Here is a 17075-nt window from a genome sequence, read left to right as displayed (position 1 = left end):
AGCAAAATATTAGATAATCCTATAATAAACAATAGGCGATATGTCATGGATAGTTAAGTGAGGATGGATAAGTGAGAGTTTTGCAGTCAAGTTTGTAGATGGAAATATGAATTTAATTTGCTTTCAGAACTTATGTAATATTTGTAGTGTTTAGGTTTTTTTTTCTAATTTTCTATATTTGTAATCTAGTATTCTATATGATAGATACTTTTTTGAATGAGTGTGATATGCAATGAATTTTTGAAATGGAAATTGATTGAAGATTCCATTAATGTAACAAAGGAGGGCCTCTTAATTGTGTTTTTACAATAAAAAATCCAATATATAGAGTTGTGTATGCTAAGCTGATCATCTTCAAGCAGAGATGGGACAATGCAATAGCAGATGATAGGTGCTGGATAGATCCCTATCTGGAACAAGCAGAGAAAAAAGAAACCAGCATTATAATCAGGATAATCATTTAGTAGCTAAGCATATTTCTCTAATTTACGCAATCACCAAAAAACAAAAAGGAAACCGCTGCAAACATGAATTTATGGAACATTCAAGGTATAGGTTTGGTTTGATTGAGTTTTGAATTCAAAACTTGTGAAAGTGCACAGTTATTACAAATTTGTATAGATCCTATATATGAAAAGTTACAATGAATATAATTTGCATAGGTTATTCTTTCGTCATCTTATGCTAAACATAATTTATCTACTTTATCTAGCAAAGCTTCGTGCTTTTTAACATATTTTCATATATTGTTACAACCACTGGAATTGTTGCCTAGTGAAGCATTCTTTGCAGACTTGCGCAAATTGTAATGACATAAACATTTGATTAAAACTTATTTATTTCCTAAAAAGTTTTATGAGGATAAACATTTACATAACCTAGAAAAAAAAACATAAATCCTCAATGAAACCAAACTAATCAAACATTCATAAAATTCACGATCTCAGCCTATAATGAATAGCTAGAGAGAATGAAGACCTTGTTTCTAAGCCACTATAAATTAATAGTTGAGCTTCTCCATAAACTTCAGTGATATGCATGTGAAGGTACGTAGGAGAGTTTGGTGGAGAATAAGACCTTGGAGTGGATTTTGGCAAGGCCTTCAAGAGAGAGATAACTACTCCAATAGAATGGGCATCCATTTCTATCTCTCTTTTCCTCATTTTGGGAGGTGCATACCTTACACGATCTATGGACTAATAGATAACTACTAATAGATCTAATTATATATATATATATATATATAATAATTATATATATATACATAAATATTAATTAGGGAAATGTCCTTATCGCAAGGTCAATCAACCCACATATTAAACAATATACAAGATAATATATAAAAAATATATATGTATAACTAATCATCCATGATCCAATAGTAATTCTAATTATATACAAATGAATAGAGAGGGATAGAGTATATAATGGAAAAATATTGATCCTCCATCAAGATTTCACAAACTACAATTGGGTATCTCCTATTCCTTGTCTTTTCATTCCTAACACTTCTTATTATCTTTGTTTGTATCTTCATTTTATTTCATAGATTTAATAAAATCTATTGCAAATAAGAAAGAGGTCCTTGTCTCCATCATCAAAACCCTAGAGACGTCTTTGTTAATAAGCAAGTAAACATTATTTGTCTTTGATTAGTTAGGTCATAGCCAACATTTCTTTGACTACAATGTGTAGTTGCTGTGTTTTTCCATGGCCTATACGTTAGCATCATTCATGTTGTAATAGTGATTCTAATTATATAAAAATAAACCAAGAGGAATTGAGTATATATGTTTAATTTTTATAATTAAGATCTATTAGTTCACATAAAAAAATATTTGAATGGAATTATGATATTTGTTCACAGAAGAATATGTGTTATAATTTTTTTTTTTTTTCAAATTCCCATTTTTTTCCTCAGAATTTCTTTTGTTTGTAAAAAAAAAAGAAGAAGAGAAAGAAAAGGCTCCATCATAATTTAATAGGCTACGCTTGTGTATGTCATGTGTATTGTATTTCTAATCCTAACACTTCTTTCTCTCCTTGTTTTTTCTTTGTTAATAAAATGTCTTGCAAATAAGAAAGAGGAGTCATTATCTCCATGACCAACCCTAGAGAAGTCCTTGCCAATAGGAAAGGAAACATTATGTATCTTTTTGACTAGTAAGGCCGTGGGCTATGTTTCTTTGACTACAATGTATAGTTGTTATGATTTTCGTTGACTTTTATGTTAAAATCCATGCACCATTCAACATTCGCATGGCACACTTGTGTGTCTATTGCTCCTTGTCTTCTCATTCCTAACTTTTCCCCCCCTTTTTTTTTAAAAAAAAATTAATTGTTTTGGTTTTCAAACTTGATAGACTCAAGTCCATGGAAGGAAAAGATATCCTGCTTTGAGCATATATATTTAATTGATATAGGTTTAAATCATTCGGTTCACATAAAAAATATTTAAATTATATAGTTTTACATACTTTTTCTTTTTGCGCAGAAGAATATATGTTTTAATTTTCCTGTAAATGAATCCTATATTTCCCTTGATTTTTTTAATAAATGGAAAAACCAATATATTCACCAGTAGAATTTATATTATCAAACTTGTATTAAGTGCAATACAAAATGAGAGGAAGCTGAATAGCAATACTATTTTTTCCCTTGATGTTTGCTCTCTTTATTGGTTTTTTTTTTAAACATGGAGCCTATTTATAATGAGGTGTTATTTTAATAGCTAAAAAGTCTTTGTACATCACTTTCATGACATATTACAAATTATACAACTACCAATGTCCTTTTTGCCTTGTTTTGTTAAATTCTCCCTTGTTTTGTTGTTAAACTTGATAGCCTCATGTGTAGGGAAGAAGGAGGTGTCATTGTCTCACAGTAAAGCAAACACACACATCAACTAATATAATATATATAAATACATATATGTAGAAAAGTCAAAGATATGTAAATAATTAGTCACGGTTGTATAGCTGTAATTAGGAATTAGTTTCCTTATTTTTAGCAATCAGATCTTATTTTCTAGGATTTGATTTTTTGTATCATGTGTAATCTTTTTCTCCTATATAAGACCTATTCGGTCTATCAATGAAATCAAGAAGTGTATAATCCTTTTCTCAAAAAACTACATGGTATCAGAGATAGGTTCTTTTGCCGTAACCTTTTTCCTCTTTTTTTAAATGGCCTCCTCTACCACCGACTCCGCTACACCAGATTCGACCACTACTTCTGTCCCTTTGGTTTCCTCTAATATGGATTCTTCTCACTCGTCCATGCAAGTTACTGTTCATCGCTTGAATGGACATGTGATTTTTGAACCAAGTCAAGCAAGTTATATGTTTAAAGTCTTTAGAGAGTAGAAGCACGATATGACTTGTTATCTAATAAAAAAATCGCTAAATGTTTTATTCAAAATAAAAATTTAGGAATGAAAGTTTTTAGGGGATTTATAGAATTAAGTATATATATATATAGATAAGTTTAAATGACACTATTTCATATTTTTTTAAGATAAAAATAATATGTGTAATTATATTTTATTTCCTTATTAATTATTAAAAAAATAACTAAATGTCAAAATTTGGATGTTGAAGCAACACTCATGATCCGTGAAAAAGGCCGGTATCGGCGGCTGGCCCATTGTTTATTCTGGGATCGGGCCCACAACCACTCCAACTTCGAGTTAACAAGGCCTTCCGCTTCGACCCAATTCCCCCGTCTTTCGCTCTCGCTGTCGTCGTCATCCTCTGCTCGCTGGCTTCCCGCCCTTGTCTCCAAAACCCTAACCCAACTCCAATCCCTCAAACCTCTACTTCTCTGGCGCAACCAATGTCCCATGGATTCAATCCTTGCCTCCACGCTTGAGGAGGTCTGCATCCGGGGCTCCGCTGGAATCCCGCTCACCGACCTCTGGCCAGCTCTTCAGGCATCGCTATCCTCTGCTGGTCTCCCTCTTTGCGATGCCGTCAAGACTGCCTTATGGTCACGCCTCCTCTTCCACCCGGCTCTCCGCTTTGAGGCCTCCGATGGATCCTTTCTGGTACCTTCAGATAATTTCCTGAGATCCTTTGATGAGGCGGAGAGGTTGGGGTTGAAGATCGTCGCGGAGGAGCATCTCAGGGAAAATTTTCTTGGAATTTATGATCTGAAAGCAGCTGATGGCGAGCTCTCTGCAGAGAAAAAGCGGGTGCTTGAGCGGTTGGCTCTTGCCAGGTTGGTGTGTGATGTCATTAGCATTGTGCAATGGGGCAACTCTGTGATTTGTTGGTGATTTATTATGCTTGTTGATTCACATTGGTCTGTTTATTAGGAAAGTATTAAGTATCGGTTGTTTGATTTAGAAATTCTCAGGTTGATTCATTTTGATGGTTGGTGGGGGCAGTTAGTTTTGTGGGTGTCTATTGATTTGACCAAGTTTATTTAAGAATTAAAACTGGTTCATGTACTTGACTAAATTGTGAGCTTCCTGACTTTTGCTTCCTTTACCTATCACGGCCTAGCTTGAATGCGAGAGGGAAGCAATGCAAAAGTTGTAATATTTATACTTGAGCTTGTTGGCTGCTAGTATTCATGAATGATCATGAACGATTATCCTGTTGATCATGCTGTCCACTCTGAATTAAAAGTAAAATACAAGATATTATTGGATAAGTGTACCATTTTAATTTTGTAATCTACATCTTTAGGGCTCTTAACTTTCTAGTTTGTTGGTATTATACCTTCCTGTATTGCCACTAACTCTGCATAAGCAGTTGAAGGTGTAAAATCCCTTATTGGTGTAATTCTTGCATAGGATTTTTTTTATTAATCATTTCTTGAAATGACACTAATCAGTGCTTAGGTCACATAACATCGTAATTGGCTAGGAATTTTTTTAATATACTAGACTGTGCTAATGGATAATTACATTAAAGTACTGTGCAATTGATATGTGTTTGCATGTGTTAAAGTTTCAATGTATCAAATTGTTCCAATCATTATACTTCTGATTTCAGTCTTATTTTTAAAAGCATTTTTATTGCTTAGGTTATGGCCCTTTTTGGTTTGGAAACATGAAGCTAAATCCGATGTACTGGAACAACAGTATGATATACTGGCTTAGGAGTTACTGTAACCTTAAACTGATAGTTAGTGTTCACGTAGGATGTGCTTCCGACATTTTGAGAAAACCAAGTTGCAGTTGATGATTAGTTGTATCAAATTTTTATCACCTATTGTTGCTCTGGTATAATATTTTTCTCAGGGCTGGCTAATCAGTAGCTGATATTTCTGCTATTATGTTGTTTTTCAGCTAGTGACCTGGTAAATTATATTTAGTTGATAGACCACAAACCTTTGTAGTCAATCTCTTTGCATTTGGCAATTGGTATCCGTACTTATCTTTTAATGGTAGTTTTGTTTAACTTTATTTTATTTTTCCTATATCAAATATGTATTCCTTTGCTTATTAGTTCCCTCCTTTGCAGAACTAGTGGATTAACCCAGAATGACCTTGCTAAAGAATTTGGCATGAAGGGGAACAACATCTTTTATCTTGTGAGGGGTCTTGAGTGTCATAAATTGATCACTAGACAATCAACACTTTTAAAGATGAAAGAATCAGGGATTGATGGGGAACTTGGTTCAAAATGTACACAGATTGTGCATACTAATTTAATACATTTGTGTCGTTATGCTAAACATGCAAACTTGGGTTCTCAACGAAGAATTGAAATTTCAAGACCAGATATGTTGGCAAATCCTTGCAATTTATATGCAAATTCATTAACTGAAAATAATGCTTCTGGAGAATATCTTGAGGATATCCACATAGAAGATTTTCTGCCAGCAATGAAATTAATCTGTGATAAACTTGAGGGCGCAGATGAAAAGGTTAAGACATATTATGCCTCTGTAAATTTATCCTCTCTCTTTATATGATTTCTTCTATTGATTCTGTTTCTGTAAATGTTACTTGCTTCAAAGGTACTTGTTGTCTCAGATATAAAACAGGTTCTTGGTTATAGGTTGAAAAAGGGCCACAGAGCTTGGAGAAATGTAAGTGATTCAGTTGATTAATGGTGAAAATTTGGTACTTTGATCTGTATTTGTTTCATTGAAATTTAATCTTTATCTTTTCATATTGTATGTCATGTGATGCATTGGTAGATCCTCAATAGGCTCAAAGATGCTGGTATTGTGGAAGAATTTCTTGCAAAAATTAATGGCAAGGTAGGAGAAGCATTTCCTGTGGATACAGAATTACACAACATGTATTGCATGTTGACTTTCTGATTTTATTTGATCTCCTACTGTTAATATGAGGATTGTATTTTATGTTTCATCCATGCAGTGGGATTTGTTGCACTCCTTTTGGTATTTGTTTTTGAGTTGGAAGCTTTTTATCTTTATTAAAGGCTTAATTTTGATGCTGCTGCTTGATGTTATAGCTGTTTCTTACAAAAGCAAACTGTTTAAGATAGAGGAGAATATTGAGCATTTGCTTCATGTTAAAATGTATTTATACGATTCAAAATTTTAGTTTTTGCTACACAATTTCCCAGTAGTGAAGCCAGTATACCTAGAGCTTGAAAACTTAAAGATTTTAAGAAAACTTTGAAAAATCAAATTACCATGCTTTGGACTGTATATAAGATGAATTCAGCATAGGCCGTTAAAAGGCTTGTGATGGTCATAGATCACATGAATCAGAAATCAAAGAACTAATAAATATCAGGAAAGAATATCTAAGCTTTCGGAAGAAACAAGAAATTGACGTTGCATCATTTGCTTATGGAAGAATGGTACTGATAATTTCATTTTGCTCTTTTTTCTTGCTTATCTTGATTATTGGTGCCATTCAACTTGTTTACAACTCATCATTTTAAGGGGACATGTAATGAAATGAGAAAATCTAATTGCTTTGTGAATTGGCCAGACAGGAATAGGTAATAGCTAATAATTTCTCATACATTTGAAATGATGGTAACAAACTTGTGTCTTCATTTATTTTGATTTATATTAAGTCCTTGACTGATTGGTCCATTTAAAGTCAGTATCTGTAGTAATGTTTAATCAACGTTAGAATTAATTGAAGATGCAAGCTGGTTGACTAAACCCATTGTATAATTATGTGAAAGAGTGACATGAATTTTCTTAAATCTAAATTACCAATAAATTATTTCTTAATGAGCACTACTCAGTTCTTAACTAATTATATTAATTACATTTTGATTGATTAATTAACATATTTATAGCCAATTTATCTAAGTTTGTAGACTGAAATTGTTGATTTAATCGAATTGGTAGAAACCAATATAGACGCATGCCCATTGAAGCATGACTTTCAGAAGTACGCATAAATCATGGCATTAGAAAATTAAGAGCCCCACATTAACGTCAATGTTAAACTGAACATATTCTTTGGTTCTTGGTAGTGCTGTAATTTCTTCCATCTATTATGTTGCATGTCCTTGCTATTAGAGTAACTAATAGTCTCACATTGGTTATGTCAGTAAATATGGATACTATTAGAGGAACTAATAGTTCGACAACAGTTAATTTGGTGAATATGAATTTGAATAAATCTAATGCATACAAATAAATAAGTGTTGGCTTTTTATCATGTAAGCTCAAGGTTTTGGGTTCAGTTGGGTCCAGATCATATGTTTGGTTTGCATCTAAAACTTGTTAAAATAAAATTATATTCCCTGTTTACTTCAATGTCTCTTTTATTCTTTTGGAGCTTAGCAGTTTCCATTAGCAATTGCATTGTCTTATTTGTAGGATACAAACTGTTTGCGCTTATTGGCAAAATTTGATCCTGAAAGTTTCCATCAAAAGTCAGCGATATGTGGTTACAGTGTTTTTGAGTCTGAGCTCTCATTGAGACATGGAAAAAGAGGCCAAATTAATGACCTGCTAGTTGAGCTTCCATTGGAAAATCAAATATATGACTTGATTGACGCGGAAGGACCTAAAGGAATGACCATTACTGAGGTATTTGGTCTGAGCTACATAATAGTTTTGCATTGTCCTATTTAATATGCAGTTATTCTGTTGTCTCATTTATATAATATGCATTTTGTAGAAAACCTGACCATCAACAAATTCTTAATTTGGGCATGCTTTCTTGAGTATCCGTATTTGTAGCATTTATTAATTATACATTATCCACCATTTGTAAGTTTATTTAATGGAAATTTAGTTAGAATATTTCACGTTTCAACTAAGTGTTGCTTTATTTAATAACGGCGGTTGGTTGCCTTTTATATGGACATCAGAGTGTAAGCTTAAGAGTCAGCATCTACAAAACCAACAAACATACAAGTGTGAAATTATTTATTGGTACTGAATGGTTTGAATTTCTTGTTTTTATTTCTTCTCTTTTAGAGAGTATCAAAGCCCATTTTGAGGTTAAGTAGTTATTTTTCTTATGAGAATTTACCTCATTGAAGCATTCTAAATGGAGATATTTAAATCAATTTTGTGCTAGAATCTAGGTTTACTATTGCAGAAATTAGGCTATCATAGAATATTCTTGGCAAGTATAATGGGTGAGAAATGCTACCAATATTATCATGATCTGTTTGGGATGTTTTTTTAATAGCTAAATTATAAAATTATCTGTCATAATCTACTTAATTATATTCGATTCATGATAATATGGATTGCGTTGAAGAGTGGAGATGAGAATATTTATTTATTATTTTTTTCTTATTTGTTTTTACTAAAAGCAAGGTTTTAAACTTGAATTGGAGAAGATGTTCTTATAGATGCCTTTGGGCAAAATCTCTCCTAATCTTTCATCTCTCATCATTTTTTTCTTTGGAGGAAAGAGGCAACAGTATCTCAAAGTGAATTTGTATCTAGCTATAGGCTTTTTGTGTCATCAATTAATTCTTAAAAAAGGGGTATCCTATGCATTAAACAATCATATGTCAGTCAAATTCTTTTCAATCTGAGGCTGGGAAAGAACAATTGTAAAGTAAATTGTGTTATCAGTCACCCAAGGCTTGCTGATTTGTAACACCTCAATTTAGGGTGTGCTTGGTTGGCTGTATTGGGTTATCCAAATTTCCAAATATGGTAATAAAAGCAAAATCCAGTATTTGTTTGCTCAACCATTTCAGTATAGCAATGCATTTGGAAACAACAAATATCCTTCAAAACCCTGATGTTGAGTTATGCTCAAAATAGGCATGTGTTGTAATCCTGATTATATTTTCCATTACAACTCACTATGTTTGCATTTGGTTCTTCCTTGTTGGTTCATTAGTGATACCTGAATTTCCTTATCCTGCCAATTAAACACAAAATGTCTAAGTCTGTATTTGCACATCTCCTGATGCAGACACAGAACTGTTATTATAAAATTTTCAAATCCATGCAACTCCAGTTGCATGTAACTTTGCAATTTTTTGTGCATTTTATACTTGACAGCAGGTTCAGCAGTACCTTGTCTGGTGCTCTGAACAGGTTAAAACCTTTTAATACCACATTTACTTGTAATGATTGATGTAGAGCATTGAGGAGATCCAACTTCATTTAGCTGTTAGATGTAACAAAAAGAAGTCTCCTTAGCGGATTTTCAACGAGGCCTCATTATGATGCTTTTTACTCTTGCTGGTAGATTGGGTAGTTTATCTTTGAGATATGGTGTTGTGGAAGATTTAACTTGTTTTTGGATAGTTGTTTCACTAGAGTATTAGTTATTCAGTTTTAATGATGATTATACATTCAAATTGGGCATTTCTGTTCCATGACAATGGCTTTTTCAGGTTGATAATTTAATGGTCAATGCATTTGTGTACTGCATCCAGGTAAGCATATCAAAGCATCTAACTGGTATGTTTCAAATATTATCTTTGTTTGCAGATTAGTAGGCGAGTTGGCCTCAGTGGAAAGTTGGCACTCTCCAGAGTTGCTGACATGTGTTCAAGATACAGAATGAATATGACTGCAGAATTGAATAAAAGGACAAAGCAATATCGAGTTTGGACATCTAGAAATTACCAAAGTTCTGAAGCTTTTCCAAACAAATGTGTAGAGACTGCCGATGGAAGTGAGTATTTGAATCATTCTAATGAATTAAGCTCACATGGCCAATTATCTTGGATCACCAAAACCCCAGATTGTTGCGAAAATGACTTATCACCAACTGATAAAGGCCGAATGATATCTGAAATGCCACTTCTCTGCTCTGCTGAGAGGGACAATAGCCAGGTTTCTGTATTTGATAAGGATAATCAAAAGCAGCTGAACCAGGAGATTCTTGATGACAATCATTTTGTTGAAAATGGCATCACTGAATGTGCGCCCAACTCCAAGACAGATCTTCATGAGAAGCTTATTTCAACTTCTGCACCAGCAAAGCTCCAAACATCACAGACGTACCCATGTATTGCTTCAACTGTGAGTGGTGTCCAAAGGGAACAAAGGATTCTTGAAAGATTAAAGGTTGTTAAGCTTACCCTCAATGTGATAATTTTTGTTTTTATTAGTCATCTTTCTTAATTTGCTTTTGTCTTGTTGTTTTGAGCTTTATAGATTAATCATCAACTACTGATACTGTCTAGGTGATTCTTTCCGAAAATTTCTTTGTTGAACTTGTTTATTTGAGAAAATGGTGCTTACAATATTGAATTGAAATCCTTTCCCTTTTGCATTTAGCTCTCTCTCTCTCTGTTTTTAAAATTACATTTTGCTTGGCAATATGTGATTGTTCTTTTCTTTGTTTTGGACTGTAATATTTTATACTCAGATTCAAATCTATAAACTAGTTCTCTTCATTCTCTGGAGCACTAGTCATGATACTTTGTTTTTTCCTTGGTGCTGATAATGGTAGGAATTCTGAAGTCGTATATTTCTGCAGGGAATTTTCATTAGGTAATTGATAGACGCAGGAACCTTAGTCAACAAGCATAAATTTGGTAATCATGATGCAATTCCATGGATTAATTTAAGATTTGTGGTAACTTAAATTTGTTTGATACTGCTTTTGTTTTCATGCTCTGATGCTGCTATTCACTAATTGGTTTGTTATATGCTGAGTATATCATATGACTTTGATTTGAGTCATTTGACCTTTCTGAGAGGTAAACTTGGACATTGATTTAAGTGGATGGTTTTTACGCATATCTAGGGTGCCTCGTTTTTGCATTAGCTTAAACTAGGCTAAACTTTATTTCTTAATTTCATGTTTAATTTGATGTACAATCATCCAGTTGTACAATTTAGTGTCTCAATTGAGGCAATAAGGTTTATTATTAGGCATTGGGCGCAAATTAAGTTTGACTATTAGGCATTGGGCGCAAATTGAGTTTGATTAAATATGAGTTCATTTGAAGTGTTTGAATTTGTTTATCTTGGTAAATGGATCCAATAGACCTATTTAAGAGTAAATTAAATCTTATACAATAGGTGGAATGAATGTTTTTTAATACCAACTCTCCTTTATGGAGATGGTGCATTTGTGATATTTCATCTTCAATATTTTGTTCAAAGCCGATCCAAAGAGTTTCAAAATAAAACGTTAGAGAATAAATGATAGGATTTTTCCTGAGATAAGCTTTACCCCTCCCGGGCATATAAGTAGATATGGTTGGCCTTTCTGTTGGTTAAGATATGATGTTATAGGATTTGGGGGATTTTTTATTTGTTCACTTGGAGAACTCATTGGTTGAAATTAATGTGCCTTGATCTTATGGAAAACTTATGGTATTCTTCTTGATAGGGAATTACTTAAACTATTTTCCAGGGATATATCTATGCTTTAAAAAAATTAAAATGTTTATCAATTTAAAAGTTCATGAGGATTAATATTAAAGGCTTTCCCCTTTGATTGTATATTTCCTTTGAATGTTGTTCTTTCCTATTCTTCCATGCTCTATATTCTTTGGGAAAGACATATTTCTTGATTGCCAATGGACAAAGTCCACCCCCATTTGTCAGTTAGGGAAGTAAGCCTGGTGCTTTTGCTGCTCTCGCATTCCTCTAAATATTTGAACTGCTTTGGATAATGGACCTGAGATTAAATACATTGCCATGCTCAGATTGTCATCAGAGACTTGGAGGGGTATTTATGCCGCCCTCCTTGTTTGACCACTCATAATCATATTGCATTCATGCCTATACTATAAAAAAATGTTAGATTTGCCTTTTTAGTTACCTAATTTTTTTTAAGCTTTTCTTGCAGAATGAGAAATTCCTTTTGACTGTCGAACTCCATAAGTGGCTTGAGGGACTTGAGAAAGACAAGACCACATCAATGGACCGCAAAACTTTAACTCGTACCTTGAATAAACTTCAGGCGGAAGGTTTATGTAAATGCGCTAGAGTTATCATTCCTGTGGTGTCAAACTGTAATCAAAGTCGGAAGACCGAGGTGATTCTGCATCCTTCCATTGGTAACTTGTCCAAGGAACTTTTGGATCAAATTCATAAAAAGCAAAGAACATTTGATACCATGGTCCGGAGTAGGGCTTCAATTAGTTCATCAAAAAATGAACCTGCAACCGTATTAAACAGTGTAAAGAGACTTTCAAGTCATTTGAGGCGTGACACCAATGCTCAGTTGAAGTCTGAAATTATGCTTGCGAATGGATTTGTGCAAGCAAAGATGATTCGAGCAAAGCTCCTTCATTGCTTCCTTTGGGGTTACTTGACTATGCAGGATAATTTTGACTCCAGAAAGTACGATTATGGCCTGAATGGTTCCGTTGACACTTGTCAATTGTTTGCACTTGATGCAGCTGTTAAGGCAATGCCTTTGGAACTGTTCTTACAAGTTGTGGGATCTGCAAAGCAATTCGATAACTTGGTAATGAACTGCAAACTTGGAATGAGGCTTTCTGATCTTACTCCTCAGGAATATAAGCAGCTTATGGATACCAATGCAACTGGACGGCTTTCATGTTTAATTGATATTTTGCGGAGGCTAAAGGTAGTAATCTATTGGATGGTACTTCTTTTGATTTGCATAACATATATCACTTCACTGCATTATCAATATGTCTAAGTTTACTGCAACTATTCTTTCACTGTAAATTTTTTGTGTTATAAGTTCATGCAAGCTTTCTCTGTTTGTTTTGAGAATTGAAATTAAAACAACAAATTATACCCTGTTGCAGTTCATTTATTTTAGAAATAATGTATGTTTTGTTTGTCAGATGTTCTTTTCTATCTCTTTTAGTTTTAAAGTAGTACATAACCAATTGTTCATTCCATTTAGTCCCTTCCATGTTTCAGTACCTGCAGTATACTTCTTTTTCCAGCTTCCATGTGGAATACATTTATTTCAAAATAGCTATTTGAATTGGAGCAAATTCCTTTGAACTAGTTCTCTCTTTTTCTTTGCTTATGAGGTAATCATTTGGACTTTTTTGTGTAATACCTACACACACTGTCAACCAAGGCTTTCATTTAGTTCTCTGTCAGAGAACCTTTTCATTTCTATAAAGGATGTGATTAGTCAACCATGAACCTGAAGTTTGTTGTATAACAAAATAAATTTACCTTCGGCATATGAGGATTGTGACCAAACTACCATGTGCTGTTAATTTTGAGAAAATCCAGTAGCCTATTTAGCAATATGTTTTAATACTTACATTTGCATTTGATATGGGGAAATTTTATTTGTACATGAATTATATATGATGACCTAACAATCTTCTTTTATTCCTAATAGCAACCCAAATCTTTTAAGGTGCCTGAAGGCATGCATATTTATGTTGAATTGTAATCCTAGCTGTTGATACAGCGAAGGCCACATTGCCCTATATCATTGTTAGATGAAAAATTTGAAGTGAATTAGTTCTTTGATTCAATGTTGCAGTTGCTCCAGCTAGTACCAGAGCAGGCAGAAGAGGATGACAAAATGCTTCCTCATGCTGTCCTTACACATGCATTGGAGCTTAAACCTTATGTTGAAGAGCCTTTTCCTAAAAGTCTTTCTTCTTCAAATAGTTGTGCATTTGATCTCCATCTTAAACTTCGGCATGAGTTTGTCCTAACAAAACAAGACACTGTTGATTCATATTGGGAAACACTAGAATATTGCTATGCCACTGCTGATCCAGAAAGTGCAAAACATGCATTCCCAGGTTCTACTGTTCCTGAGGTTTGTTTTCTTTATTTATCTACTTTAATTGTTCCCTAATGAGTGGTCTGCAATGCATCTTTTACTTCATTAAATGGAAAAGAAATATTAGCTATTGCGGTGCCTCTTCGTAGGTAATTATAATACCAAGAGTAACATGTTTTTCTAATTATAATAATTCATATTCCTACTTCTAAATGTCTCTCCTATATCCTGACTTTGATTTCCAACTACACTATGCTCTTTGAAGAGCCTATCATTAGTTTTACTTTTTGCTATATGATCTGTTTTACAGCCAGTGCCCCTTCTCCTTTGTTTGTAATTTTTTATTCCAGCACTCTGGACAGATATCTCAAACATCCTTTATTATAGTTCTGTTTCTGATAAAATTGTTTTCATCTTGTGGTTTGTTCCTTTAATTTTGTGTTTATCATGTTTCCTTTCATATTATTTCCTTTTCTAGCGAGATGTCCGAATGCTGACACTTGAAAGTTACTTAAAATCCCTAATGAAACTAAAAACAATTCGATATTTTTTTTTTAAAATTGTTGCCATTATATATTTGCTTATGGCACAAAGTTGGCGAATACTGTTCTTCTGCCTTTTTTCTTCTCTCTCCTTTTAGCCATTCCTCAAATTAAATACTTCCTCCGGTCCAGTTTATATGTCCACTTTAACTAATTCACACCCATTTAAGAAAGTTGTTTAAAACGTAAATTTATAAACATGTATCAGCTTTCCAAAATTACCCTTATTTAAAAATCAGTAAAGGTTCCATTATTCTCTCTCTTTTAATTATATCTTTTATTTCATCTCTTAAAATAGTGTTTTACTTTTTCCAAAAGAATTTTGGAAAGTGTAGAAATACATTAAAGATAAAGGGTAGATTTTTTAAAAAGAACAAAGAAAGCTTCTAGAAGAGGACATGTAAATAGGACCAGAGGGAGTACTACACTTGTATGTCTAAGGACTTCCATGATTTCACTGTAAGACCATTCATTATTATGTTTATTCATATTATATGATTTATCCTGCATGTACTATTCTACCCTCTTTTGGCTAAAGGTTGAATATTATAGAACCAAATCTAGTGGAGTATGAGCCATTGCTTGGAGATGTCTAGTAATAATTATGATACAGGTTTTCAGTTCTCGTTCATGGGCTTCAGTTCGAGTAATGACTGTTGAGCAACGTGTGGAGCTGTTCAAATGCATGGCACATGATAACCCGCAGAAGAAAATTCCATTTAATGAATGCATTAAAATTGCCAAGGAGCTGAATCTAACACTGGAACAGGTTAGCCGTGTAGTTTGGTCCATTAAATTTTTCACCTGTTATTTGTTGAGTTCATAGTTGTATCTCTTGCTGAGTAAGTGATTTTATATATGTGCTCAATTCTTTGCATATGATTTCTACTCTAGATTTTTGTCAACTTGCTTTACATTAAATTGGTTTATGTTATAGGCATGCTAATTAACTTGCATGTATGTGCTCATTTATCTTTTTGTGTGATAATTTGCTTCCAAGTAATAGGCAATTTAATATGGCTAATTCTAGCACTCATTGACCAGTGTTATTGACTTCTTTTCACTTTGCACACCAATCTGCACCAGCTGTGTGGTTGGTTGCTTTTACTTTTGAGTTTTCAATGAGTTTCTTCTTTGTCCAAACTCTTTGATCTCCTCGTATAAAACTTGTTTAAGGACCTTCACTTGTTCATTTGTGTTCAATGTTCGATTGCAAAATAATCAACAAAGCTTGTCTGCCTGGCTAATGTCTCTTGAAAACATTTAAGGATTTTCCTGTTCTTCTCCATTTTCACATGGGATCAATCATCTATATGTCTTTTCCTTTTGTGTTAGATATTTGTCTATGTAAATGTGCATCAACTTGAAAAGTTGTAATTGCTTGCAGGTTCTTCGAGTCTCCTATGACAAAAGGCTCTCCCATCTTAACAAATATCGGAGGAGAACAAAACGCAAAGTTCAGGGAAACTTTGAAGATGAAAACAGTTCTGAGCAAAATGCTCGCAAAAGAAAACAAAATTCACTAGATGGTTCATATGGGCAGACTTGTTCTGATGATGAAGCTAGAGAGTCTAGTTTATCAATAGATCCTAGTGTATCTGTTGTTGTAACACAAACAATAACAGCAGATTCTGTTGCTTATAATAGCAGTGAGAACATTGAATTTTGCACTGGAAGATATAATGATGACGGTATGGTTGCTGCTGCCAAAGAAACTGAACAACATAATGAAGATACAGCCAATTGTAATTTTATCGGGGAGTGTGCCTTTTCTAGGTTTAAACCATTGCGTCGAAAGAAGTTTGCATGGACTGACAATACAGATAGGTATGCCATGAATGAATTTAGAATTATGTTTTCCTTCTAAATTAGCTTCCAAAATAACTGTCTTTTATTTGCATTTATTACTGAAAACTCAAATAATCTATTGGACTAATTTCCATTTATTCACATCTTCAATTCTTCTTTTCTTTCTACTATCATGGTATGCATAAGTTATTTCCCTCTTTTGATTTTCACATTTTTTGGATGTGATCTATTTCAGGCAACTAATTATGCAGTATGCAAGGCAACGTGCAATTCTTGGGGCAAGGTCTCATCGAGTTGATTGGAATTCAATTTCTGGTCTTCCAGCTCTTCCAGTTACCTGCCGAAGAAGAATGGCTATGATGAGAACTGATGCAAATGTTAGGAAAGCTATGATGAGAGTCTGCAATATTCTTGGTGAACGCTATGCTAGATACTTAAATGAAAAACACAAAAACCATGACAATGCATTCCCATATGACCTTAATACTGAGCGGCACATATCGGATGTAAATTTAGGAGGAAGTGTTTGCCAAAACATGACATCAACCACTGAAAATGCTCTTGTGTCAAATGTAAAGGGATACCATTGGGATGATTTTGAAGATCTTGACGTTAAAGCAGCTATTGAAGAAGTGCTTCAATGTAAGAACATGTTA

The 17075-nt window shown here is 33.6% G+C and overlaps 1 protein-coding gene across 1 annotated transcript in view; it reads left to right on the top strand.

The window, feature by feature from the left end:
* Positions 1-3709: 3709 nt before the first annotated feature.
* Positions 3710-17075, top strand: part of LOC120284099 — a 32972-nt gene continuing 19606 nt past the window's right edge. Inside the window, exons 1-11 of the mRNA XM_039290904.1 lie at positions 3710-4218; positions 5472-5877; positions 5971-6042; positions 6154-6216; positions 7771-7983; positions 9862-10443; positions 12182-12928; positions 13820-14104; positions 15224-15379; positions 15998-16437; positions 16655-17071. Coding sequence (XP_039146838.1) covers positions 3842-4218; positions 5472-5877; positions 5971-6042; positions 6154-6216; positions 7771-7983; positions 9862-10443; positions 12182-12928; positions 13820-14104; positions 15224-15379; positions 15998-16437; positions 16655-17071 — 3758 coding nt within the window. The 5' untranslated portion in view covers positions 3710-3841. The remainder of the gene's footprint in view (positions 4219-5471; positions 5878-5970; positions 6043-6153; positions 6217-7770; positions 7984-9861; positions 10444-12181; positions 12929-13819; positions 14105-15223; positions 15380-15997; positions 16438-16654; positions 17072-17075) is intronic.

This window comes from Dioscorea cayenensis, chromosome 19, assembly GCF_009730915.1.
Source record: "Dioscorea cayenensis subsp. rotundata cultivar TDr96_F1 chromosome 19, TDr96_F1_v2_PseudoChromosome.rev07_lg8_w22 25.fasta, whole genome shotgun sequence".
In the NCBI taxonomy this organism is placed as follows: domain Eukaryota; kingdom Viridiplantae; phylum Streptophyta; class Magnoliopsida; order Dioscoreales; family Dioscoreaceae; genus Dioscorea; species Dioscorea cayenensis.
The sequence above is the reverse complement of the archived record's forward strand: the minus strand, read 5'-3'. Positions and strand labels throughout refer to the sequence as shown.